Source organism: Siniperca chuatsi, linkage group LG3 (assembly GCF_020085105.1).
Source record: "Siniperca chuatsi isolate FFG_IHB_CAS linkage group LG3, ASM2008510v1, whole genome shotgun sequence".
Classification (NCBI taxonomy): domain Eukaryota; kingdom Metazoa; phylum Chordata; class Actinopteri; order Centrarchiformes; family Sinipercidae; genus Siniperca; species Siniperca chuatsi.
The window spans coordinates 16551119-16577673 of NC_058044.1; the positions used below are offsets into that span (position 1 = coordinate 16551119).

General features: G+C 40.1%; 2 protein-coding genes across 34 annotated transcripts in view; one reads left to right on the top strand and one right to left on the bottom strand.

Moving 5' to 3' along the window:
* camk2d2 (calcium/calmodulin-dependent protein kinase (CaM kinase) II delta 2) overlaps nucleotides 1–16573 on the top strand; it is a 37209-nt gene extending 20636 nt beyond the window's left edge. Inside the window, exons 5-22 of one of the 16 annotated variants that reach the window (XM_044190255.1) lie at nucleotides 326–391; nucleotides 995–1067; nucleotides 2669–2771; nucleotides 2947–3030; nucleotides 3321–3415; nucleotides 3924–4046; nucleotides 4320–4403; nucleotides 4654–4696; nucleotides 5902–5942; nucleotides 8233–8292; nucleotides 9774–9818; nucleotides 10297–10345; nucleotides 10881–10979; nucleotides 11513–11533; nucleotides 11926–12001; nucleotides 12098–12192; nucleotides 13290–13528; nucleotides 14972–16573. In XM_044190255.1, the coding sequence (XP_044046190.1) occupies nucleotides 326–391; nucleotides 995–1067; nucleotides 2669–2771; nucleotides 2947–3030; nucleotides 3321–3415; nucleotides 3924–4046; nucleotides 4320–4403; nucleotides 4654–4696; nucleotides 5902–5942; nucleotides 8233–8292; nucleotides 9774–9818; nucleotides 10297–10345; nucleotides 10881–10979; nucleotides 11513–11533; nucleotides 11926–12001; nucleotides 12098–12192; nucleotides 13290–13522 (1390 nt within the window). In that variant the 3' untranslated portion in view covers nucleotides 13523–13528; nucleotides 14972–16573. The remainder of the gene's footprint in view (nucleotides 1–325; nucleotides 392–994; nucleotides 1068–2668; nucleotides 2772–2946; nucleotides 3031–3320; nucleotides 3416–3923; nucleotides 4047–4319; nucleotides 4404–4653; nucleotides 4697–5901; nucleotides 5943–8232; nucleotides 8293–9773; nucleotides 9819–10296; nucleotides 10346–10880; nucleotides 10980–11512; nucleotides 11534–11925; nucleotides 12002–12097; nucleotides 12193–13289; nucleotides 13529–14971) is intronic. The other 15 variants (XM_044190254.1, XM_044190256.1, XM_044190257.1 and 12 more) reach the window with 15 other exon arrangements.
* Nucleotides 16574–21704: 5131 nt separating this feature from the next.
* The window catches only part of LOC122873220 (ankyrin-3-like), a 77530-nt gene continuing 72679 nt past the window's right edge, over nucleotides 21705–26555 (bottom strand). For 16 of the 18 annotated variants that reach the window (XM_044189642.1, XM_044189638.1, XM_044189643.1 and 13 more), the window contains 5 exons: nucleotides 26342–26425; nucleotides 26015–26179; nucleotides 25727–25891; nucleotides 25349–25440; nucleotides 21705–23816 (listed from right to left, as the gene is read on the bottom strand). In XM_044189642.1, coding sequence (XP_044045577.1) covers nucleotides 23624–23816; nucleotides 25349–25440; nucleotides 25727–25891; nucleotides 26015–26179; nucleotides 26342–26425 — 699 coding nt within the window. In that variant the 3' untranslated portion in view covers nucleotides 21705–23623. The remainder of the gene's footprint in view (nucleotides 23817–25348; nucleotides 25441–25726; nucleotides 25892–26014; nucleotides 26180–26341; nucleotides 26426–26555) is intronic. The other 2 variants (XM_044189648.1, XM_044189646.1) reach the window with 2 other exon arrangements.

The window sequence follows — 26555 nt, forward strand, 5'->3', positions numbered from 1 at the left end:
CTCTCCAGATCTGAGCCTATACAAACCTTATTGGGATATGCACACAAACACACACACGCACACATACGAAAAAATCAAGCAAAGAAACGTGTAACCATATTCACATCTTCTTGCACATTCCCATGCAAGCTTACATTGCACACAAACACACATGTAAAACATTAATACATACAAGTACATGGCTTTAGCTAATTGTTTATGGATGTAATAACTATAAATACATGAAGCATGTGTGTATGACTGAGGATAGTAAAAAACAATGAATGATTGTGTTTCAGTAATTTATATAGAAACACGCGCACTATAATGTTTTCTCTCTCCACAGGGTGACAGGAGGAGAGCTGTTCGAGGACATTGTAGCGAGGGAGTACTACAGTGAGGCTGACGCCAGGTAACACGCACCCACCCACACACACACACACTTTCTGAGTGCAGCAGCCATTATGCATCTCTGTCTGTTGCTGGTGTGTATATTTGTGTGTTTCACATATGGTCGTCTCAGAGGTATGATACAGCTGCCTTGTCTCTGAGGCATCTCAAAGAGTTATTTATAAAGGTGATTAACAACATATATCCTGCGGTATTAATCAAACACAGCCTACCTTACACTGCCAGCTTTATGTTGAAACACTGCCTCCCCAGAGAGAGAGAGAAAGAGAGAGAGAGAAGGGGGATAGTGTGTGTGTATTTGTGTTTTCTTGTCATAGACACTGCATAGCTTTGGTTTGTCTATATAGTGTAATAATAAATCTTGTGAAAATGACTTGTCTTCATGTGACTTAATGTCATGCGTCAAGAAAACAGCATCACACATAAAAAGTCTAATGAGAGGGACATATGATACATTATTATGGGATTCTCTTCTCTTCCCCACAATTAATTCCTCTCATTTTTTCTTCTCTGCCTTTCATCCTTTCCTTTTCTTCCTTGCTTTTCTGTCTCTCCTTCCATTTGTTCCATCACAATACTGCGCTCGTTCATTACTCTCCTTCAGCCACTGCATACAGCAGATCCTCGAGAGTGTCCATCACTGCCATGTTAATGGGATCGTCCACAGGGATCTGAAGGTTTGTATGACCGCAGCCATGGCTGCAGCCATGTTCAGCCCTGACTCTGTACAACAGATGGCAACATTCAGAAAGATCCAGTGACACCCCCTCACAGTCCTTACCCTTTGCATCCACACATTACAATCTGTTTGATGAAATAAAACTGAAAACTGATTGTTTTATCATGCGAGAGGAAACATAACATTTTATTCCATTCTTCCTTGTAAAGGTCCCTAAAAGCTTTGAGCAATTAATAAAGCTGATTTGACCTTGACCTCAGCTTTGAAATTGGCTGAAATTCTGGTGTGCAGGAATAAGAGTCAAACCTACCAAACTGCAGAGACTTAAGGCCTAGCTCTACAATCTGCCTTGATATATTGTTACATTAGAATCTTGTTGAGTTGATATTTTGGGCTTAATACCCGTCCTGCCAATGTCTAGAATATGGATCCTCCCGTAATACTACCCTGATGTAACAGAGCATGCTGGGGTGTATCACTGACAGGTATGGCTATGGTGACAGGAATAGGAGCAATCACAAGCCTGAACGTCAGGAATGATCAGCATTTCCATTATTATGTAAAAAAAAATATGTTGATGTGAGATGTGAAAGATTTTCCAAGGTCATGAATATTATATATTATAATGGTAGTCTGTATTCTCATAAACTCCCTAGAGTGTGTTTATGTGGAGGAAAAACAGAAAAGAAGACGCAAGAAGGCACTCTTGAATATGTTCAAATGGACTGTGGATATACTGTATAACTGTACCATGAGAACATTAAGAAAAAAAAATCAGAATGAGATATGAGATTTCCAATCTGTCGACTTTATTAGGGGAGATGTCCTTTGCTTAAGTGATTTAAAATTTTCAGATTCTATATAATCATGATTATTCATCATTATGTAAATGATTATGTGTCCAGTTGTCAGTTATTGTCCTGTTGAGTCATATGTCTGCCATAAACTGACTGCTCACAGGCTGTGTTTAGAGTCTCTAAATGTTAGAAAATGTATTATTCAGAAGAGCACGCTGTCTAACTGGCCTTAGGTTAGCAAAGACCTTTCTGCATCTGTGTCCATGTGTGTGTGTGTGTGTGTGTGTACATGTGTACTTGCATATATTAATGATTGTGCTAAACTGTGTTAGTGTGTTTGTCGTTACCCATATGTGGCTGAGTCACATGTTTTTACACCCACGTCTCCTGTTACCCCACACCTCCTTCCTGTATCCTTCTCCCTGCACTGTGCACTTTGTTCCCACTCATGGATTTTAACAGTGGATTGGTGTTATTGTGGACGAGCACATCATGTCTGCTACCAATTCACCCTCTCAGAATCCATGAGGCTGAGGGAACAAGTCCACAGCTCCAGCGTGGAAAATGTCCGTTGTCACGTAGAGATTTGGTCCCGTGCACATTTATGTTACTCTGTCATTTGTGTGGCAGAAAGGGAGTTGCCTCAGACACTGATTTAAGAGCAGTTTAGCATTGTAGACCCCTAATAGTTTGGATTAGGATTTGGTTTGGCTAATCTGATTTTAGATCGGTGTCTGTGGGCGGCTTATTCCCAGAGCGTGTGACCTCTCACCTCTAACCTGTTTGACTCCGCCCCCCCCAGCCTGAGAACCTTCTATTGGCCAGTAAGCTGAAGGGGGCGGCGGTCAAGTTGGCTGACTTTGGGCTGGCTATCGAGGTGCAGGGGGACCAGCAGGCATGGTTTGGTGAGTATTCATGCATCCATTTTTCAACCTGAATCAGTTGGTCAATCAAGCAACCAACCAATCAGTCAATCAATCAATCACTCATTTAGTTAGTTGAGCAACAGCCCAGTCACTGAATTGCCCACTCCTGCCTACCATTCCACATCTCCTCCCTCCCTCCATATCACTCCTCCAGGTTTTGCCGGCACCCCTGGATACTTGTCTCCGGAAGTTCTGAGGAAAGACCCATATGGGAAACCAGTGGACATGTGGGCCTGTGGTAAATAACATTCAAATTCTCTCACTGCAACTGTATGAATGAACTTGACGCTGGAGCTAAAGCCTCAATCTATGGCTTTGTCTGACCTGGTCAGGTGTGTAAAGAAAAGTGTTCTGCACCAATGTTGCACCTTCATGTTGTTTCAAGTGTTTTGATCTGTGTTAAATGAGTGAATTTTATTTTGTTAGGGAATAATAGGTAGGTTATAATAGGTTATGCTAGTATACAGTACGATAGTGTATTTGTATTTTCTTCTAACATGCTTAACATACCATTTCACTTCCTTCCAGGTGTGATTTTATACATCCTGCTGGTGGGCTACCCTCCGTTCTGGGATGAGGACCAGCACCGCCTTTACCAACAGATCAAGGCTGGGGCCTATGATGTAAGCATTCACACACATACAGTACAAACTAGGGCTGTTATTAAAAAAAAAACAAGTTCGAACATTGGCATTTTTAAAAGTCAGCCAACAGCCTTACCTTTATCCATGTATGGTGTCAAACCCAAAATGCTTCAACACATTATTTCTCAGATGGACTATCGTTCAGCACGGCTCGCTTGTTTCCTCCCCTGCGAATTTTGAATGTGGACGGATCATTACAGATCGAACATTTAATTTTTGTCCACTGATTTTAGCTTGCACTTCAGTGAAAATGTTGTTAAAATAAAAAGTGACAGCTCTAATACACACACATGCAATTTTGAATGCATATATTTACTCTATTTTTTGTTTTCTCTATTCCTCAGAGGATGGTTGTTTTACTAATTCTCTGTTCGTTCACTCTTTTGCCTTGCTACACAAAGAATATCCGATGATGCCATATTTTGTCCCTATTAGCTTTGTCTGTGTAATGAGTGAATGAGTTTGACACTCTCTTGTTTTTTGACAGTTCCCGTCCCCCGAGTGGGACACTGTAACTCCTGAGGCCAAAGATCTGATCAACAAGATGCTAACCATCAACCCCAGTAAACGCATCACTGCCGCAGAGGCCCTCAAACATCCCTGGATCTGCGTATGTGGCAAACACACACAAACAGAGATGCAGAAACACACACATAAACAGATATACAGAAGCAGACACAGAAATAGACACCTACACACTGATAATGAGAAACTATTATTATTACCGAATGCCTCAATAGCATCAGTCATGCCATCAGATCCAACTTGCACGGACACACATAACTGTCCACAGTCTCATTGCCCACACATGCATATCCATACATTCCTCTCATCTATTGTTTCCAATCTCTCCTAATCCTCAAATCCTCTCATCTTCCTGCAGCAACGGTCCACTGTAGCTTCCATGATGCACAGGCAGGAGACTGTGGAGTGCCTGAAGAAATTCAACGCCAGGAGGAAACTCAAGGTGAGACATCTGGCAATCCGTCATGTTTCTATTTATGTAGAACAATCCATCCAGCCATCTTTCTCTCCCCCCTCTCTCTGTCTTCCTCGCTCAAGACTTCTCAGGGTAACTTAGAAATGATGACTTGTTCTCTAAAACCTTTAAGTTGCCCTTTTGCTGTGCTCCTCTTTCTTGTTGTAACCTTATAATCAATCTTCCTATTTCTGTCTCCTCCTTCCTTCCTTCCTTCCTTCCTTTTCTATCACTGCAGGGAGCCATACTGACCACTTTGCTGGTCACAAGAAACTTCTCAGGTATGTTTCTCCCAGCCTGGTGCCCAAGACCTGGTTTCCCAAACATATCTTAATAACTAAAAACATTCATCTTAAAACAACAGGGGGCTGGAAATGCTTCTTAGCCTTTATTTTTGGAGTTAGTTTGGTTAGGTGCTCTATGAAAAATGCATCTTCTAGTCATGAGGAAAACAGATCAGAGGTGTAGTAGGTAAAAATGTGCAGTCAGTCTTTAACTTTGAAAAAAATTAATAGAGGCTTTTAAAGCTATTTTTGAATGCCTTCGATCTGTTTCTCTATAGAACAAAGATGATCTTGGCACAAAGGTGTCACTGGTAAACAGTCATCTCTCTTTGTCTCTAGCTGTTGGTCTTTCACTTTATCTCTATTTTGTGCTCTATCATACCCTTTTGCATGCATTTCCTTTGACCTATCTCTATTTTCTCAGGCTCTTACTAGCCTGCTTTCTCTCTTCATTCTACAGTAAAATGCATTAGTGCATTTGTGTCTTTTTATTCATCATTTTCTTCCTTTTTCAATTTTCTTTCCTTCTTTTGTTTGGATTGTGGTTTCCATTTGAGGTAAGATTTTTGGAATGACAGGGAAATATGTGGGGTTGGGCCCAACTAAATAGTTCTGATTTTAGGTATTTCTTATTCACCTAATAACCAATCACATATGCATGAAGATGAGGTGTTTGGTATTCATACGAACAATATTGAACCTCACGCTTGCAAAAGTGCCAATATGAGATCAGAATGAAATTTAGACAAGGATACAGCATGCATTTTGAAATGCAATTTAGTGTTTGGATTCATTTTATACCATGAAAAATACAGTGGGAGTGGAAGAGTGGTGGGATTGTATGTCTGGGTGCTAGTGGTTAAGTGCATGTGTATGTGTGCAAATGTCAATTTAAGAGTCTGTTGAAGATAGGGACATTATCCCTTTCATCACCTGCTGAATACACACCCAATCAACAACCCACCCTTCAGCCCTTCACATGTGAATTAGTATGTAGTAGAACAATCTTGCATAAATGATGATGCCCTTCTAAGCATCCGTTGTATTGCATTTTGGATCATGCGGTTGGATTTTGCACCTGGAGTTTGAAGATAAGCACTGTTGATTGATATGCTTACTGCATGTTAGTGTATTGCTGCAGGCTCAGGACTCTGTTTGTGAACTCTCATGCTAAAGTGTTGTCTCCTTCTTTCCTTCTACAGCAGCCAAGAGTTTGCTCAACAAGAAACAAGACGGTGTTAAGGTGAGTTGCTTTGCACAGTGAAGAAAATGCTTTGTTACTTGCATTAGTCTGTTGGAACATTCAGTGTCTGAGAAGCCTTCTGGATAATTATTATGCATTGTGTACTTTACATCATCATCATTCAGGGACTATCACTCCAAGCAGTGGGCGACGGTTGTTATTTTTGTAGCTTGATCTCACAGTTGTTCTTGTGACACGTTGATTATATGTGAGCAATATATATGTTTTATCATCAAACACTGGTCTATTTAGTGTCTCTTCCCGCATGTATTTCCTGAATAGATCATGTCTCATTTTCCATAGTCACTTAATCTTTACCGTAGAGCCCCTGATGTGCTCTATCCTAGTTTCTCTGTGTGTTTGGGGCCGAATCTGAAATTAACACTTGATGCAGTAGTGCATTTGCACATGTGTGTGCATATCTGCATGCACACATACAATGTTGAGAATTTTGTGTGACTGACTAATTCTGTGTTTTACATAAAAGGGTGTGTTGATTTGAGATTGGACCTCTCAGTAATTTACGGAGTTTCCTGATGGACAGATAGCTTTACTTGTTGCTAAATTAACCACTAGCTGCACAGCTAACTGTAGCTATTTAGCTCAGGCAATAGCGCACCGTCAATGTACGTCCACTAAAAGTGCTTGTTTTTGCCACTGACAGGCTCCTATTGTTATTTTAAGTGTCTGACAACATTATGGAAAGGACCACACAGAGATAGACCTTTTTGTTAAACAGTAAGATCCTTTTTGTTTAACCAGAAACAACCATTATGTCGCTCTCCTTAAAGCCACCAGACTTAATTGACAAATACAGTAATTTAACCTCGCAGATCATCGCAAAACACACTTCATTCAAACTCAACATAAACAAAATAAAACTCTTCGTTTGTCTTTCTATTGTTCCAACAATCACCAACTCTGGTTTGGTGGTAAACCCCTAATTCATAGGTAAAATTACTGTATTTGTCAATGGAGTCTGGTGGCTTTGAGGAGAGCGATATAACAGCTGTTTCTATCTCGGAGAACCCGGGGAGTGTTGCTGTTTATGCCGCTAGCACAGACGATTTGGACTGTTGGGAGGAGGAGGTTTAACTTAATGAAGCTAATAAAGCGTACAGCTACTGTTAGCAGCGTTTAGCAGTTACTTTAGCAACAAGTAAAGCTATCTATCTTGTGTCACTTGTGAGCGGATCACCCAAGATGCATGTTAATGGCAGGTGTAAACAGCCTCCTTGGGTCTTACTCAGACCTACAGTATGTCAAGCTACGAGATCCATTCCAGGGAGTTTATCTTTCATCCATGTGACCCCATCCAATGAAAATGAAAACAAAGTAGTCCTCATAGACATTAGAGTCAAATATGAAGGGACATGTCTGTAGTGAGAAGTGCTGAGTATATAGTAGGTTTTGTGAATATGGAAAAAACATATATTACATTTACAAAATACCAGGGAAACCTTTCCTACTGAATTATTGAATGTAAATGAAATCTATTAACCTGTATTGATTTGCTTTATTACAATTTTCACAACTGATTACATACAATGTATTGTGTATTGTGTAATTCAGTGAAAATTACAGTCCTGCCCTTGTTTTTGTATTTAGATTATTCAATTGTTATTTTTGTCCTTCAATTAGATACACCATTAGATATTTACATTCATATGGATAGACGAGTAAAGTTTGAAGTTGGAGGGGGGTCTGTTGACATAGTTTCCTATTTTATTATTGGTCGAGTATTGAATAAATGTTTTCTTACCTGTTACTACCTTATTCGACAGGGTGAGTGCTCAAAAATATATTTAAACTGCTATCTCCTGATCGCCCCCATGTTGTTACTAACATCATCTTTTGTATTCTCCTAAATCTAATTTATCTAGTTGTAATGTTTAGAATTCAATCAGAATGTGTTACCTATTAAGAAATTTGGTTTTAGAAACATACAGTAAGCATTTTCCCTCCAACTACTTTTAATATTTTTTCCCTACCTTCGGCACAGCCCAGTTTAACTGACCTCTTGTACTTCTGCTTTTGTCTAAAGTGGAGCTTTCCTCAATACATCTTCCCTTCCTGCCTAAATGTACTTTATAAAAATACACAGATTTCATAAAGAGGTCTTGGTTGGAAACAATTAAACACTCAGTAATATTAGATTTTTGGGACTCATGAGTTGGGATGATCTCTTTGGAATGGACTGTAGCCAGAGTGTTTGTTGCGTGTATGTGTGCACGTGTGTGTCTGAAAAGTGTGTATGTGTATCATGTCCCCTCTACACTGCCCTCTGCAGGTCAACAACAAAGCCAACACAGTGACCAGTCCTAAAGACACTGGCCCTGCCCCTGCGCTGGTATACACACACAACCTCACCTACACCCGCACCTTCATCCACAAAACCCCTGCACCTCCCCACCTCATGCCTCACTGTGGAGGAGGTACAGGTTCATCCTTTCACACAGGGTCAGATCATTTTCTGTTTGATCTCAGTATTGTTTGATAAGATTTAAATTCTTAACCTGGTGTATAAGAATATAGAAAATACAATGGGTGATAACATGGGGTGAAACAGATGTGTAGCTCAAAGTTAGGCTATCCCTGAATGAAATAGTGTGTGAAAGCTTTTGTGGCTGCACAGCATGTCCCAACTCCAGCATATTTGATACAGCTAACCATGCCACCTAACCAGCCAACCATATACTATTCATTCATTCATCTAAATTAGCAGAGCATGCATGGGGCATACTGCTTGGCCAGTTTGGATATTTGCTGGATCTGTATTTTGCTAATGTTGGGCTAAAACAATAAGCCTTTACACACATGTTTGAATTGGGCTTTGACTAGTATAGTTTTAAATCTTCAGTTAGGGGCGCACCCCCCCCCGCAAGAACCCCTCCTCTCCTTTCTCTTTACACACCTACACTATGCATGTGCTCCTCTCATGTCATGAAATGTACTTTAGTGCTATCAGTTTTGCATTTGATAGTACAATTCTTCACAAGGATGTGTTATTTAGGGTTTGCTGCTCATATAGTTTGTCTGTGCATGACTGGAGTGTGAGAATGTCGGCTCCTCAGGCTCATTATGATGCTACATTCCCAAGTGATTTGGCAGTCACTCATTGGCTTGCGTATGGTGTCTGCTGACTGGCTGTCTACGTCAGGCCACATGACTGTTGCTCTGCATGATGTCAAAGACTTTCTGTCCCCCCATTTGCTGTCAAAAAGATTACGCATGAACACAGGCACATGGCATATCTCTCTCTCTCTGTGTCCCCCTCTCTATATCCTCCTTTCTTTTTTCATCATCATGCACACACACTCACACACAAAAACACACAAAAACACACACAGATTCAGGCTGCTGATGTTATAATCTACTGTAATCAGGTTGAGTGATTAGAAGGACTGAGCAGGTCATCAGGATCGATTCCACAAAAGCCCAGACATCTGATTACCAAGACAGGACACTGTTGAGGACTGATGAGAGAAAAGCAGACACAAAAAAGACATTGAGCAATAATGCAATGCAGGAAGGGAGATAAAAGCATGAAGAAAGGAAAAACAAGTAGGCACAGGCAATTGAAGAAGGGTTTATTTTTTATTTGATGTCAGATACATTGTGATAAGTAGATTTATAGATTATTGTATGTATGTATAGACAGATAGATAGATCAAAATGAGTTCAAAATTAGTGGTAGACCACCTTCTCAACCTTCAAATTCTGAAAAGACACACAAACACATTTCCTTTAACGGTTTCTGTGCCATCATTCCTTTTCTAGCCTTCTTTAGTTATTTCTTGCCACAAGTTCTATGTCATTTGTTCTCTTTAGGAACCACAGACAACTGTGATCCACAACCCTGTGGATGGAAATAAGGTATTTCAACAAAACCACCATTTTCATTGTTAGTTGCATTTATTAATATCAAAGTTGTTTGCTCCTATACTTTAGGTCTTTTCCTTTCGCAATTACAATTAATAACAATAGTATCTCCCTCCACCAACTGTAAAAAGCATCTTGTACTGTCATATAATCAACTGTTAATAAATAAATATGTCCATCTGGGCATTCTGGTGGCCTAGGGGTTTAAGACCCTAACCATGTAATTGCTTAGCCAGGGACCTTGCATGTTATCCCTCCACTCCCTCCTCTTGTTTCCTGTCATCTATCTTGCAATAAAGAAATAAAGGCAAAAATGCCCCCCAAATACTTAGTATAGCAAAATCTGAGTTTGCAGCAGCGTTTTAAACTTTTTTTTTTCATTCATTGCTATTTCAAACATAGATTCTACTGTGTATCACTATCGATACATGTATTACATATACAAAATCTGTAGGTTGTCGTTCTTTGTCAGGAGTCCATTGAGAGTGCCAACACCACCATAGAGGATGAGGATGTAAAAGGTAGGGAAACTTGTGTTTTTGTCTGGTTTACCTACTTACAGTTCTCACCTACACTGTGAGGTTACAACAGACAGTCATCATTTCCAATCAGACTGATCAATCCTTTGTATGTTTTTTTCATTCTGTTTTTTAAAATGCGCAGCAAGTTATCTACTGCAACCCCCCTGTTGGCTGTCAAGTCCTCTTGCAAAATGCAGTCCGCTCTGTTCTTTTTCTGTCCTACCCTCCCTCGCATCCTCGAGTTTCTCTCATCTTATGTCTGTGGTTGATGCTGAAATTGGTTAACACTGCTTTCTTTTTTCAGTTTTTTTGCATATCTTTTTATGTTTTCAGTATTACTAAATGGTTCTCCTTTCTACTTTTTTCTCCCCTTTCTTATGTTTTGATGAAAATTTAAAAAATTTTCCCCATAATTCCTATTCTGCCTTTGCCCATACATACATACGCCTCAAACAACCCTCTACTTTGTTACACTCCCCACCCAACACCCACACTTGACACCCAATTACACATCCATCCATGCAACCTCTGACAGCCCTTCGCCTGGGCAGCTTAGTGAGCAGTATCTTGAGCTCTAAGAGCCGTTCCTCACAGATGTTTGACTCAAGACAGACTCCCACCTCCTCAGTTCAGAGTAAGTCCCTCCGCAGTGGGGGAGATGCCCTGTTTTGTTCCCCTCCTGTTACCCAGTCATCACTGAAGGAAAGTGATCTCTCTGTGTAAAGTGTCTCAAATCCTGTGTCCTGTCCTAATAATTTCTTTGGCTTAGATAACTGGGTGTTTGTTACAGTCTATGGTTTGAGATTATTGGTCCTTATACTGCACCAACTATCCTTTCTCCAGTAAAATAAAACCTGTTTTTGACCCCTAAATATCTGTTCCTTCCATCTGATTTATTCTTCTGTAGTTGAATTGAAGAAGCTCTCCTGCTGCATATTTGTGTCTTGTAGATACAGATGCTCTTCTCACTATTTGCCTTCTGTTCTGACTTACCCAAACATTGACTCACAGTAAAAAGATGACTCACATACACACTCATATACACACACAGTGTTGTAGCTTATGGCTGTGAAGGCAACAGAGCTAAAACACTGCTTTATATATTTCTTTACTATTTAACATGTCTTTTTCCTTGCACAAATTAAGTAATTTTTTAATATCCCCCAGCCTGCACCAATAACAATAAAGGTAACTGTCAACATTACTTAGTTAAAACTGCTTTTGTAGCAAATACTTGCATCTGAGTATTGGTTGGTCTTTTTGTTTATTTTGAGCTTTGTTGGGTGAAAGGAATTGTGTCATCCTGCATTTTCCTGCCTGATATCACTATTAGTCATAGGAGGCTTTCTTGTTGTTGTTACTCAGATATAAAATAACAAAAATGTCGTGAAAAACTTTTTCTGAGCACCTTCCATTTCTAATAACTTTGAAATCCTGCTAATTGGTAGACTAGAACCTATTTGAAGCTGATTTGATGTCAGATTTCCTTTATCTGCACATTTGCCTGAAATACAGTAACAATTAGTCAGTGCGATCATCAATTCGTGTGGTTGATGATGTTTTGTGATCTTGTGTTGTAGCCCGCAAACAGGAAATTATCAAAGTTACTGAGCAGTTGATTGAGTCTATCAACAATGGAGACTTTGAGGCTTACGCGTAAGTTTCTTTCTCTCTGCATTTCCGTAACATCTAATAACTATACTGATTTGCTTCCTTCTTTTGCTTAGTCTGTATTCTTCTTTGGTGTAACAGGAAGATTTGTGATCCTGGTCTAACTTCCTTTGAGCCTGAGGCCCTGGGCAACCTGGTGGAAGGGCATGACTTCCATCGCTTTTACTTTGAGAATGGTGAGTTCAAAAACAATTATGACTCTGGCAAAAAATTATTTTAGCAAAAACTGTTTGATTTTCAGTGGGGAGAACTTGTTTAATTTAATGTCCTGGCAAACAGTTACATTGCATCTATGGAACTAAAATTACACACTATACATTAATTCTAACCGTATATAGTATGAAGCATGGTCACTGACAAAAAATGACAAGTATACTTGCAAAAATCAGCATGCATACTAAAATTTCTCAATTTTTAAGTGAGGTTTTGTCCCACAATGTAACTTCAACAACATATGCCATAACAGACAATGTAACTAGAATATCTCACACACTACAGTAACTTCTCTTTTGCAAGAGCCACATGTATATATGCATGCAGAATAATGAGCCAATAAGCAACAGCCGTGGAGGCAGGTCACAAGCGTAATCAGTTGATGGGAAGCAGGTGTGCAGCAGATAACCTAGTGGGCAGGTGATGTAGAACCAGACCTGGAAACAAACACATGATGTACAAAGAGATAAAATACCTAAACTTCTGCACAGAAACATCTGTTTCATTACTTAATTACTTGTATTAATATCAATATTTTAAAAACAAGGAAGGTCCCCACCACAGCGAATGGGGTATTGAGCATGTTGTTTGTATGAAAGAGAGTGTAAATAGTGTATTAGTGGGTATGGGCTAAATTGTTTGTTCTATAGCAATATTTAGTCCTATCAGTTTACAGTTCATGTTAGCTGGTAAACTACAAGGTCATGGCTGTGATTATGGACTAACCTTTTAGCAAGAAATCACTAATGAATAATGGCTGCTATAAATGGCAGAATGTCCTCAGTCTGGGTAAAAATAGATAAACCAGATATGTCCTAAAAACCTCAATCACTTGGCAACATATGGAGACTTTTAGTTCCTCTTATTTTCAGTTAGAATTCCTTCTAAGGTGCGGTCAGTGTTTTGTTTTTGAACAGTCATGCAGCTGTATTAGAATTTCCCAAACCATCCTCACCCAGCGCAGTGTGGAAAGTGATAGGATGATATCCATTATATTCATTTAATGTGATACTAAGTGACATTTGCTCCCTGTAATCAGCCATATTGTCCCCCATTCCAGCCCTGTCCAAAGGGAATAAGCCTGTACACACCATCCTCTTGAACCCACATGTGCACCTAATTGGGGAAAATGCAGCGTGTATTGCCTATATTCGACTGACCCAGTACATGGATGGCAGCGGATTGCCCCGCACCATGCAGTCTGAGGAGACCCGTGTGTGGCACCGCCGCGATGGCAAGTGGCAAAACATTCACTTCCATCGCTCTGGCTCACCCAGCATCCCCTCACAGTAAGAGACAGTAAGAAACACACAGCACACACCTTGATTAAAGAGAAAGAAACTAAACAGGAGCTGAAGATCTTGTTTTTGCTGACCTCCGTTTAACTTCTCACCTTGCTACAGTGATGTAGGTGTGCTCCAGGGTGTGGTCAGTACACTGTGACATCACTGTTGGGTGTGGTTACATGTGCAACTGAGTGCACTCAACCAAAGCTTTCAACCAGAGAGAGCAGTGAAATACTGCCTTTCAGTCTGGTGTTAAATTACTTTTTAAAGTAGACTAACCACAAAGGAATTGACCAGTAGCTAAGCCCCGCCCCTTAGTCACAGTTGCTACACCTGTAAAGCTTCCATTCTAGCACAGCATAAAATGCAGTTTATAATTATAAAGGGGGCAGATTTACCACTGGAAATTCTGTCATTTTTGAAGGCTTCTCATTTCTAGCTGACAAACATATTGTCAGCTAAAATGGCGACAGATTTTATCAGCTTTAGCCAGCTAGCTTAAGCTAATGCTAGCACTAACACTAAAAATCTTGAGTTGGCTGAAAACTCAGTCTCCAGCTGACTTTTTATTGTTTCCAGCTGACTCATTTTCAAACGAGAACCCGTAAAAGGGTCTTAAATATGTACTTGATGGCTGCATACATAATGTAATGCTTTTGCCATAGAGAGGCTAAAAGAAAAATAGACAGCACATTGCAAACTCATGAGATACGGAGTAAGCACACCGCTTCAACATGTGGAGAAATCCAAACCTTGACAGACCTGCTGGGCCTAGTTACGGTTGCTAACCTATGATTGGCCAATTGCTGTTTGGAGGAGGAGCCAATTGCAAAGGTGGAGTATTTAAGAGCATTGAGCATTTTTCACAACAGACACTCATAGCAGGAAAAGCATAGGTGTAACCTGTCACATTAATGACAGCTCTTTTCTATTTATTGGCCCTGTATACCCATGCAAGTCTTTTCACTCATTCTAGCTAATTTGACTTCTGCCCTGGTATATGTTGGGAAGAGTTATGCTGAGCATTACCTGAGGTCACCAAACTTGAACATAAACACATGAATCATGAAGATGTAAGTTGTCCCACCTTAACAGGTGCAATAAAAGTGACAAGAAAGTAAGCAAGATGTCAGTCAAGCACAGTCTGTACACAACCACACATTCCAGAGACCAGGTCTAATTAGGCAAAATAATTGAAAACAGCTGTGTGGGTGGACCATAGGTGTGTATTCCCAGCAAGTAATGCCAGTGAGCCAGCATGCACAATGGTATTGTGCCAAGGCCTTTTAATGTTATTAATCACACCTGTGCTTTCCCAGCTTTTACATGTCCTAATATCTACTGTGAAAAAATGTCTACTGGTCTGATGATGTCTTTATGCAGTACACATTTTAAGTGCTCTTTGTACCCTGTCAGTACACATTCACATTTATGTTTTCTCTCTCTCTCTTTACAGTTAATGGAATATCATGTGGTCAAAAAAATTACAAAGAAAATCCCATAAGCAAATCTCGTAGGGCAGTCAACTAGCCAACCCATGACTGCTCTCCAACCTTTGACCCTTCTATAAGGACATGACATCGCACAGGACAGAATATTAATACATTTTACTGTTATGGCATTTTATTAATGGACATCATTCGAAACTACCACCGGGTGGCTGCACACAGTATTTGGACATTATGAAACAAGCATATTGACAACATTTTTTTTGTTTGTTTTTTAAGATGTTTTGGTATGCATTTTAAATATAAAATAGAGATGTTTAAAAATCTACTACTGTAACCTCTCCCAAAAATTAGTTCTGTATTTTTATGTGTATTTATGTGTGTGCAATACTAAACCATTTGGAAGATCAGAATGTTAAAATTGAGCTTGCTTTAGTTCTGGTGATGTATATACATTGTGGTTGTTAATAAAAACAAAAACAAATATTGAAAATGCTATTCTTGCTATCAGAGAAATTAAGAGTTTACGTAAAATCCAGTTTATGAGCTACATTTATGTTTGCTATGAGCTAAGTCATACTGTTTGAATTGTCCAATTTCAACCTATAATACTAATTTAAATGTAAAGAAAAGCATAGCAGCTTACACTTTGCATTGAGATATGTTTGCCTTTATATCAGTGAAATAAGAAATAAGAGAATGTAGCATATATGTAATATATGAAAATTCAAGACTATTGTGTAGTGCATGGGGGGGAATATTGTAAGTAAGATCATATGAAACTATAATATCTTCTGTTTGATTTGTGAATCACTGACTTGTTTGTTAGCATTTGTTAATGTTGTGCATCAGTCCTGTCACAAATGTCCCCCAGTATCATGGAACTGTTATAAAAACAATAACACAGTTATGGTTAACATCCAGCGTAAATATCAAAACCTCATATCAAAGAGAAGGAAAAGTAAACTCCTGGTTGCTGAAGCACCCCTTACATTTTGTATAAAAATGAGAAGAAAACAAGCTCATTTTTCATAATGTTTGTACTTGTATTGTATGACTGTATGTAGGGTTTTTGTTGTCATTTTATTCTTGTCATTTCTAGTATGTTACTTTGCCAATTGCACAGAGAAGGTGGAGATGATGAAGATGGAGCAATGGCATTATAGTCTCTACCTTCAGTCAGGTTAAGCGATAACCTGACGGTTGGGCTAATAAGTCTGGAAGCGTCTTAAAAGCATTGGACTGAAGAATGTTGCAGTCAGACAAGAGAATGGTAAGACAGCAGTGAAGGAGTCAAATGAGAGTTGGACTGTAATAAATGTTTGGATGTCTTCCTTGACGATCAGTGCTTCTACCAGCCAGTGGTCTCCTTACCACTGCAGGACAATGCCAGTGTCTTCGTCATCCTTACTATTTCCTCTTTTCAATTGGTTGGTTTTTTAAGGGGAAAATATAATAAACATTTCTTTTGACGAAACGTATGATGTCAATGCAATGCACCACTCCTTATATGGTGTGTACCTGTTGCCAGCACGGCAATAGATGGCTTAACATGTTTAAGAAATAAATAAATCAGCTAAAAGGTGTGATAATAAATGAGTTTTAACTTGTTTTGTGTTGCTGGTTCATCATTATTGCCCTAGTGTGGAGATGGAGGGGAGGTGCTATTGTGTGTGTTAGACTTGAGGTTAATTATTTGAAATATTTCTTTGTGATCTTTGCTCTATCCTAATACACTCTTTGGATATGCAGGCATGATATATTAGTCCAAAAGGAATTTATAGGTGCTGTCATGCAAATTAAACCACTTCAAACCAGCAGTTTGACTCCCTTAGAGTAAAATGGTAAGTTTATAATTTCAAAATCTTTTTTTCTGTATTCTGATATGCATTGAGCAATGACCATCATCCAGTGTGGAACTGTACTTAACAGTTCCAGTACTGTTCAGGGCAAGGGAGGCATCATACAACAGTGATGCACAGTGGCTGGCCGCCCTGAGAAAGCCGCCTAAAGAGATACACGAGAGATAATGAAGCCAGAAGAATAAACCGGCTGTTTGCAACTCAACCTGCGAAAGTGTACGCTCAATGGGCAGGGCAGACCCACCGAGGCTGGAAACTGAACAGTACTGGAAAAGTATATGGGAAAGGGAGGCATCACACAACAGCGATGCACAGTGGCTGGCCGCCCTGAGAAAGGACCGCCCGGCCAAACAGCGGCAGACATCCTGGCTGGCTAAAGAAGCTCACTGCACTCGCACAAAGGATGAACCAGGAGGATGAATCAGCTGCTAAGAGATGGGACGCACCCTGAATGGCTTACCGAAGGGATGTACAACATCGATGCAAACTCGATGAGGTTGTGGAAAACCACCCTTGAGGCCAATGGCAAGCCACTTGCACAAGTATCCATCAAATGTGGCATATACCAAGGAGATGCTCTGTCCCCACTGCTGTTCTGCATAGGACTGAACCCCCTCAGCCAAATAATCAACAAGACTGGCTATGGATACCGACGCAGGAACGAGGCCACCATCAGTCACCTCCTCTACATGGATGACATCAAGCTATATGCTAAGAGCGAGCGGGACATCGACTCACTGATCCACACCACCAGGATCTACAGCTCTGACACTGGGATGTCATTCGGGCTTGAGAAGTGCAGTCGAATGGTGACAAAGAGAGGGAAGGTAGTCCACACAGAAGGGGTCTCACTCCCAGAAGGAACAATAGCAGACATTGAGGATGGGTACAAGTACCTTGGAATACCACAGGCAAATGGCAACCTCGAAGAGGCAACAAGGAAGACAGCAACGGCCAAATACCTCCAACGAGTAAGGCAAGTCCTAAGAAGTCAGCTCAATGGGAAGAACAAGGCCCAGGCAATAAACAGCTACGCCCTGCCAGTGATCAGATACCCTGCGGGAATAATAAGGTGGCCAAAGGAAGAGATACAGACCACAGACGTTAAGACGCGAAAGCTCCTCACCATGCATGGAGGGTTCCATCCCAAATCCAGCACCCTGAGACTGTACGCTAGCCGTAAGGAAGGCGGCCGTGGACTAGTGAGTGTGAGAGCCACTATCCAGGATGAAACATCCAAGATCCACAAGTACATCCAAGATAAGGCCCCAACAGATGACGTGCTCAGGGAATGTCTCAGGCAATGGGGAACAGAGGAAGACGTGCTGGAGGAAGGACCATCATGGGAGGACAAACCCCTACACGGGATGTACCACCGAACATAACTGAAGTGGCTGATATCAAGAAGTCCCACCAATGGCTAGAGCGGGCTGGATTGAAGGACAGCACAGAGGCACTCATCATGGCTGCACAGGAGCAGGCCCTGAGCACCAGAGCAATAGAGGCCCAGATCTACCACACCAGACAAGACCCAAGGTGTAGGCTGTGCAAAGAGGCCCCTGAGACAATCCAGCACATAACTGCAGGGTGTAAGATGCTGGCAGGAAAAGCATACATGGAGCGCCATAACCAAGTAGCTGGCATAGTGTACAGGAACATCTGCACTGAGTATGGACTGGAAACCCCAAGGTCAAAGTGGGAAACACCTCCAAAGGTGGTAGAGAATGACTGAGCCAAGATCCTGTGGGACTTCCAGATCCAGACTGACAGAATGGTAATGGCGAACCAGCCTGACATCGTGGTGGTTGACAAACAGCAGAGGAAAGCCGTTGTGGTTGACGTGGCGATACCAAGCGATGGCAACATCAGGAAAAAGGAACACGAAAAACTAGAGAAGTACCAAGGGCTCAGAGAAGAGCTGGAGAAGGCCTGGAAGGTGAAGGCAACAGTGGTGCCCGTGGTCATCGGAGCACTCGGGGCAGTGACCCCCAAACTGGAGGAGTGGCTACAGATCCCTGGAAGAACACCAGACATCTCGGTCCAGAAGAGTGCAGTACTGGGAACAGCAAAGATACTGCGCAGAACCCTCAAGCTCCCAGGCCTCTGGTAGAGGACCCGAGGTCGAAGGATGAGACCACCCGCGGAGGGTGAAGGACAAAGTTTTTTTATATATATATATATATATATATATATATATACAGTACAGACCAAAAGTTTGGACACACCTCCTCATTCAAAGAGTTTTCTTTATTTTCATGACTATGAAAATTGTAGATTCACACTGAAAGCATCAAAACTATGAATTAACACATGTGGAATTATATACATAACAAAAAAGTGTGAAACAACTGAAAATATGTCATATTCTAGGTTCTTCAAAGTAGCCACCTTTTGCTTTGATTACTGCTTTGCACACTCTTGGCATTCTCTTGATGAGCTTCAAGAGGTAGTCACCTGAAATGGTCTTCCAACAGTCTTGAAGGAGTTCCCAGAGATGCTTAGCACTTGTTGGCCCTTTTGCCTTCACTCTGTGGACCAGCTCACCCCAAACCATCTTGATCGGGTTCAAGTCCGGTGACTGTAGAGGCCAGGTCATCTGGCGGAGCACCCCATCACTCTCCTTCTTGGTCAAATAGCCCTTACACAGCCTGGAGGTGTGTTTGGGGTCATTGTCCTGTTGAAAAATAAATGATGGTCCAACTAAACGCAAACCGGATGGAATAGCATGCCGCTGCAAGATGTTGTGGTAGCCATACTGGTTCAGTATGTCTTCAATTTTGAATAAATCCCCAACAGTGTCACCAGCAAAGCACCCCCACACCATCACACCTCCTTTTCCATGCTTCACGGTGGGAACCAGGCATGTAGAGTCCATCCGTTCACCTTTTCTGCGTCGCACAAAGATCTCAAATTTGGACTCATCAGACCAAAGCACAGATTTCCACTGGTCTAATGTCCATTCCTTGTGTTCTTTAGCCCAAACAAGTCTCTTCTGCTTGTTGCCTGTTCTTAGCAGTGGTTTCCTAGCAGATATTCTACCATGAAGGCCTGATTCACACAATCTCCTCTTAACAGTTGTTCTAGAGATGTGTCTGCTGCTAGAACTCTGTGTGGCATTGACCTGGTCTCTAATCTGAGCTGCTGTTAACCTGCGATTTCTGAGGCTGGTGACTCAGATGAACTTATCCTCCGCAGCAGAGGTGACTCTTGGTCTTCCTTTCCTGGGGCGGTCCGCGTGTGAGCCAGTTTCTTTGTAGCGCTTGATGGTTTTTGTGACTGCACTTGGGGACACTTTCAAAGTTTTCCCAATTTTTTGGACTGACTGACCTTCATTTCTTAAAGTAATAATGGCCACTCGTTTTTTTCTTTACTTAGCTGCTTTTTCTTGCCATAATACAAATTCTAACAGTCTATTCAGTAGGACTATCAGCTGTGTATCCACCTGACTTCTGCACAACACAACTGATGGTCCCAACCCCATTTATAAGGCAAGAAATCACACTTGTTAAACCTGGCAGGGCACACCTGTGAAGTGAAGACCATTTCAGGTGACTACCTCTTGAAGCTCATCAAGAGAATGCCAAGAGTGTGCAAAGCAGTAATCAAAGCAAAAGGTGGCTACTTTGAAGAACCTAGAATATGACATATTTTCAGTTGTTTCACACTTTTTTGTTATGTATATAATTCCACATGTGTTAATTCATAGTTTTGATGCCTTCAGTGTGAATGTACAATTTTCATAGTCATGAAAACAAAGAAAACTCTTTGAATGAGAAGGTGTGTCCAAACTTTTGGTCTGTACTGTATATATATGTACATATATATTATGGCATGCCATTTAGGAAATGTTTATAGATATAATATGAATTTTGAATATATGGAATTAATAAAACTTGAATATATGGAATGAACATGACATCCAGGGAATTCAGAAGGCTTTCACTTTGATGACAAAGATAACTATAGATTATGGATTCTCAAGATTTCATTCAACATTCTCACATTTCTATCAATATATTCTGAGTTTCATTCCATATATTCGAGTTTCATTCCATATAATCACACTTCATAGCTTCCAAATTATTTCCTAAATGACATGCCATAATATCTATATAAAGGTAACAGGACAAATCTGGTTTGCATAGGCCTACATGGCAAAAAAGGGCTTTTTGTAAAAGTGTACACATTCAGACATAATTATTATGTATTTAAAGGCAGGCCAGGTGTAGGGAGCAAAATCAAAGGAGTTAAATCCTATGATTACAACTCCTCCAAAATGGTGGATTTCACCCCGGCGTGTACATGAATTGCATGTCTATTTCTTCCCCAGACTGACATGGCTGCTACCTTGTTCATATTGTGTGGCATTTCTTCCCAAGCAACTGATTTAAGTGTCTTAATAAATGTGGTACTTTCAGCCTTATGGAATGGTGGACCCTGCTGGCTTAGAATTGAAAAGATTATAATATATTATAATCTTTTTATGCTTTATAGTTATATTATGCTAACTGCATAATGTAACTATAATTATTCAGGTATATTATTAAATCGGCCATATTTCTATATCAAATGTCATACTGATGTTAACAAGTATCTGCTGCTGAGATTCATCCACTACGGCAGTACCTATATGGCCCAGCTGCAGCACTAGGTCTGCTTAGTACTCAGGACAGGACAAGATCTGCCCTGCTTCTCCAGCTGTCAGAGCAGCAGTTAGTTGATTAAAGATTAAAAACATGCACTGTTGTGTTTTATGTAAATCTTTTTAAATACATTTATAGTTTTGCTACAGTACACACTGTGCATTGTATAGTATGTTTGAGTTACTGTAGTAAGTGAAACTGTACAAATTCACAAGATATAACAAGATACAGCACTATACATTTGTAGACTTTTATTCTCTATCAGCCATAGACACACTGCAGCCATTTTGTTTTTGTCTTTTTTAATTTTGATACAGTAATACATGCCCTTATATATATATATATATATATATATATATGCATTGTATATGTATATAACTGTCATCATCACAGAAAAGGGATGCTGATTCTTCAAATTAAAAGCATACCTGTCACAGTGAACTTTCACTAGTTTGCATTTTACATTTTTCTAAATCACAAAGTAAACAGTGATAGTGAAATAAATACATTACATGTTGTAGATACATAGAGTAGCGATGCTCAGAGCTGTGAATAATGGCATATTTAAGCTCTCAACCTGCCTCATTACGCGTGTGCCTGGTGTAATGTTGTCTTGTATTTATCATCTGTCCAGTCAAAATGCGATTCTCTCTGTGACTAAGATATACTGTACCTCATATCCTGTGCACAAAAAGCATGGAGGTGTTCCCTCCTGACATTCAGGAGTGCAAATGCGGTTTGTGTAAAATAAATGTTTCTTTTCTTTGCTGACAGAAACTGGCACACACTCTTACTACACTCACAGACTCATTCACACACAAACACACACCACACAACTGCAAACACCTGGTCCAACAATTTCTTGTTAAAAAAATAAACTAATAAAGTCTAACATTAAATACCATACATGTCATATCAGATAAGTGTCTCTAAAACAGCTGTGATGATCTTATTCACCAGTGGCAAATTCTGAGGTACTTCCTAATAAAAAGAAGCTTCTCACTCACATTCACACAAAGATTAAACATTCTCTATACTAACTAGTAAACTAAACTCAAAATTAAAAAACCTCTAAAATAAGACATCTTTAAACAACAGAAATTCAAATTATTAAAATCAGCCTAAAATAATACCCTCTTCATACAAGCTGACAATGCAGTATTTAACTCAACACATGCATAGACACACTCAAACATACAGTACCTACAGTACAACCTCACTCACACATTCACCATTCACACAGCATGAGCCAAGATCAACCATCAAAGAGAAAAAGAAAAAAAAATAGAATTACATATAGTAACACAGAAAGAAAGACATACACAGGAAAGAGAGGCAGAAGGGCAATCCATAGAACTACAAAGCAGTCAAAGCTAGGATCATAATGACAGATGTTGATTAGTCATGCCTGCTCTACTTCACATGAGTGATTATTAATTCCTAGGCTACTGATGCCAGTAATGTCTAGATTATAGATAATATATAATTCCCAAAGACAGATTACACATAGCCTACACAAAACACAGCAGCAGCAGTTAAATTCAGTGTCAATACAGTCTGGTTTTCTCTGTGTGACATCTTGACCACCTGAATCAAAAGAGCAGAGATTCTAGTACAGTGAGAGAGACCGTTTTTAAATAAGGAATATCTGAGAAACTCTGGTAGTGAGAGGCAGTGCAGTGTGAGATATTGTCTTTCAGTTCAAGCACCTACTCAGAGAGCAGTACAAGTATTTTGCAGGTAAAGTGTTCTTTGCCTTCAGGAGGTTTGTGAGTTAGTTGATGTGAATAGTATCCCTCTATTTTCTTTGTTTGTTTTTTTTGTTCTTCTACCACAGCATCAAGACAAAAATATTAAAGACAATTCTGACATAGAAAGTAAAATTAATCAGGAAAACAACAGAAGGCTTTCTTTGGTCACAAAAAGGCAAAACAACATCCGAACATGAAAAGAAAATCATGAATACATTCTACAAGAAAGGAAAGAAAACTCAAAATTGTGAACAAAAATTAATCTTCCAGGACTTAAATGGGAAGACTGTGGTAGCTTTGAGGTGCCGTGGTGCACACTGGGATTGCATGTGGCTAATGCATAGGATTAGAAGGGGACTTTAGTATGGGCAGAGCCAGGGAGGGGGAGAGTGTTACACATTCTTCTACTCTTCCTCATCGTTGTCCTCCTTTTCTTCTTCGTAGTAGCGGTGAAAGAGCTGGTGGAGATGCTGCTGGAGATCACCTGGTTTTGACCCTTTTCTGGGGTTGTCCACTTTCTCTAGAAGGACCTGTTTGCGCTGCCCAGCTCCCTTCACCACTGTTCGTCTGAGGGTGCGACCTTTACGCATGTGGGCCCTAGAGATGGAACACGGAGGGAGTGGAAACAAACAGAGGAAGACATCAGCAACCTCAAACAATGCACCGGAGGCTCTGTGGAAATTAAATTAAAGGAATTGATGTTGCTATACTTGTAAGAAGTTATGGGAGAGAAACAAAACACCCACAAATGATATTTTGTAAATCCAGCATTCAATTGTGATCATAGGCACAGCAACTTCATAGCTACTTTCTAGCAACAGAAACCTAAAGATTATGTTATAAAACACTTTAAACAGGCTAATGATTAAGTCCAGATTCTGTGCAGTGGCACAGTCATGGCAATTACATATAAACTGACCCCCAACAACTAAAGATGGGTAACAATTTCAAGGAAAAAACAACATAAAGTGTCTTTCTTAAGGTGTTGGGCCACCATGAGCTGCCAAAGCAACTTTAGTATTCCGTGGCATAGATTCTCCATGTCTCCGGACCTCAACAATTGGGATGAGATCTGCTGAATGCAAAGGCCATATCATATGATTTACATCATTTTCATGGACCCCTGCCCAACATGGAAGAATTTGCATCTCCACTTATTTATTCAGGGTTTTCCTTTGATTTGTGTACACCTGTTTGTATACATGACATTATCAGCCTTTATAAACCTTGGTGATAGCATACTACCACCACTGAGGCACTTACTGAAATTGAACAGACTAACTTTGTGTTGCTTTGCCTCCTGTTTAGCTCCTTAAGTATGTGGAATACTTAAAGGGACAGTTCACCCCAAAATCAAAAATACATATTTTTCCTCTTACCTGTGGTGCTATTTATCCATTATTATGTTTTGGTGTGAGTTGCTGAGTTTTTGAGATATCAGCCGTAGAGATGTCTACTATGTATGATGTCTATTTTTAAAATATAATGGGACTATATGGCACTCGGCTTGAGGTGCTCAAAGCTCCAAAAAATTAATTTGAAAAACTCAACAGCAATGTCTCTTTCCAGAAATCATGACCTAGTTAATATAATCCACAGAACTTGTTGTGGGCAGCTTCATGTATGAACTATCTATAGAAAGAAAATAGTTCCTACATGAAACTGCTCACAACAAATCTGTGCATTATCTTGTATAACCGGGTCATGATTGAACTGAACCACAGTCTAATGGGATGCAAGCTGCAAAATTGCTCCACTAAATGGTATGATAATAATAATTCCAACTGCATGCATGGGACAACAATGGACCAACAGTTTTATTCCTCACAATTAAAATAGTATTGCGGATCTTAGATTTGATAAACGGTGTCTCCAAAATGTCAAAATTACAAACACATATCTTATCGGGTTCATTGTATGTTATCTCTTTTTGATTGATTAAGAACACACACATTTACAACACGCTACTTGACTACGTGGTTAATGATAGCAACATTCACAAACATTAGTCGATATTAGTAAAACTAATAAACCTACAGCAGAGCTGTCATTGTAAGAAATCACACTCACAAAATACAAAGAGTCACACAAACAATCAATCAAACAGGTGCACTCCAGCACTCACACACCTCCTGACCACAGTTCCATCTTCTTTTTCAGTCTCTCTCTCTACCACATGAGGGAGCTCTGTTCTGCTAAAACCACTTATATAACCTAGTGCCTGGTGGCATGAAAAGGAGAAAACAGTATTAACTTAATTTGGAATTATTTAATTATGAAAACAAAAAATGGAGACTTGGTACCTCTCCATATGCATGTGAAATAATTTTCTACAGAAGAACTGTAGTTGAGCTACAATATGTTGGCAATATTATGCTGCCATCCTCAAATATTTTTTTGCAAATTTCTAAAAAATAAAGGCCCTATCATATACAGTGTAGCAGGTAGGCATGTACAAGCTGCTAAATCTGGGTTAGGGAATAATGGAGACGAGGTTATTAACAAACCTGTTTGAAGTCGTCTTGGGCTGAGGGGAGGTCAGAGGACAAAGACGGATCACCCTGGTGTGTCATTGTCCTTTCACCCTCCACTACCGTTGTCCTTTCTACACGACTGACCTTACAACCTTCCTGCTTTGATGCTGAGAAACCCTCACATTCAGCAAATGTTACCTAGGTCAGAAGAAAAAGTCATTAGTTTGTTATTTAATTGTCCATTATATACTATTACCAATATAAATGTTAGATTTTGAAGACTATGATAATGAACACACGCATAATATACAGTACACACACCTCTGCGTGGTCTCCCTCACTCTTCAGTACAGTCCGCTTCACCACCTTAGAGTATCTATCTCCCTCTGCCATACTGATGGACCCCTGGGGCGCTCCTTCTAATGACACCTCTTCACGCTCCACACCATCCGCGGAAACACACTTGCGAATAATTTTACGGGTGACCTGAGGAAGATCATGTGTTCAAAGAATATTAGGTGGTGAAGTATTTGTTTAAAGGAGAAGGTAACTAAACACATCAGCTAAGCTTTACTGGCTGTTGTTGCTACCAATTTAAATACTGCCATGTGATATGTGCACGAGAGCTTATATAGAATCTTGCTTTACCCTTTTGACAACAATGTGTCCATTTTCATCCTTGTACTTTTCCTCCATCACTGACTGAGTGGGGAGGTCAGGCATTTCATCAGCCTATAAGGGAAACAAGACAAACAATAATCAGGAATGCTAACTTGGGTCAGTGTAATATCCACACGCATGTTAGAGAAAAAATAGGATATAAAACTTGCATTTTAGGTAGTAAATAAGTGAGAGAATAGGG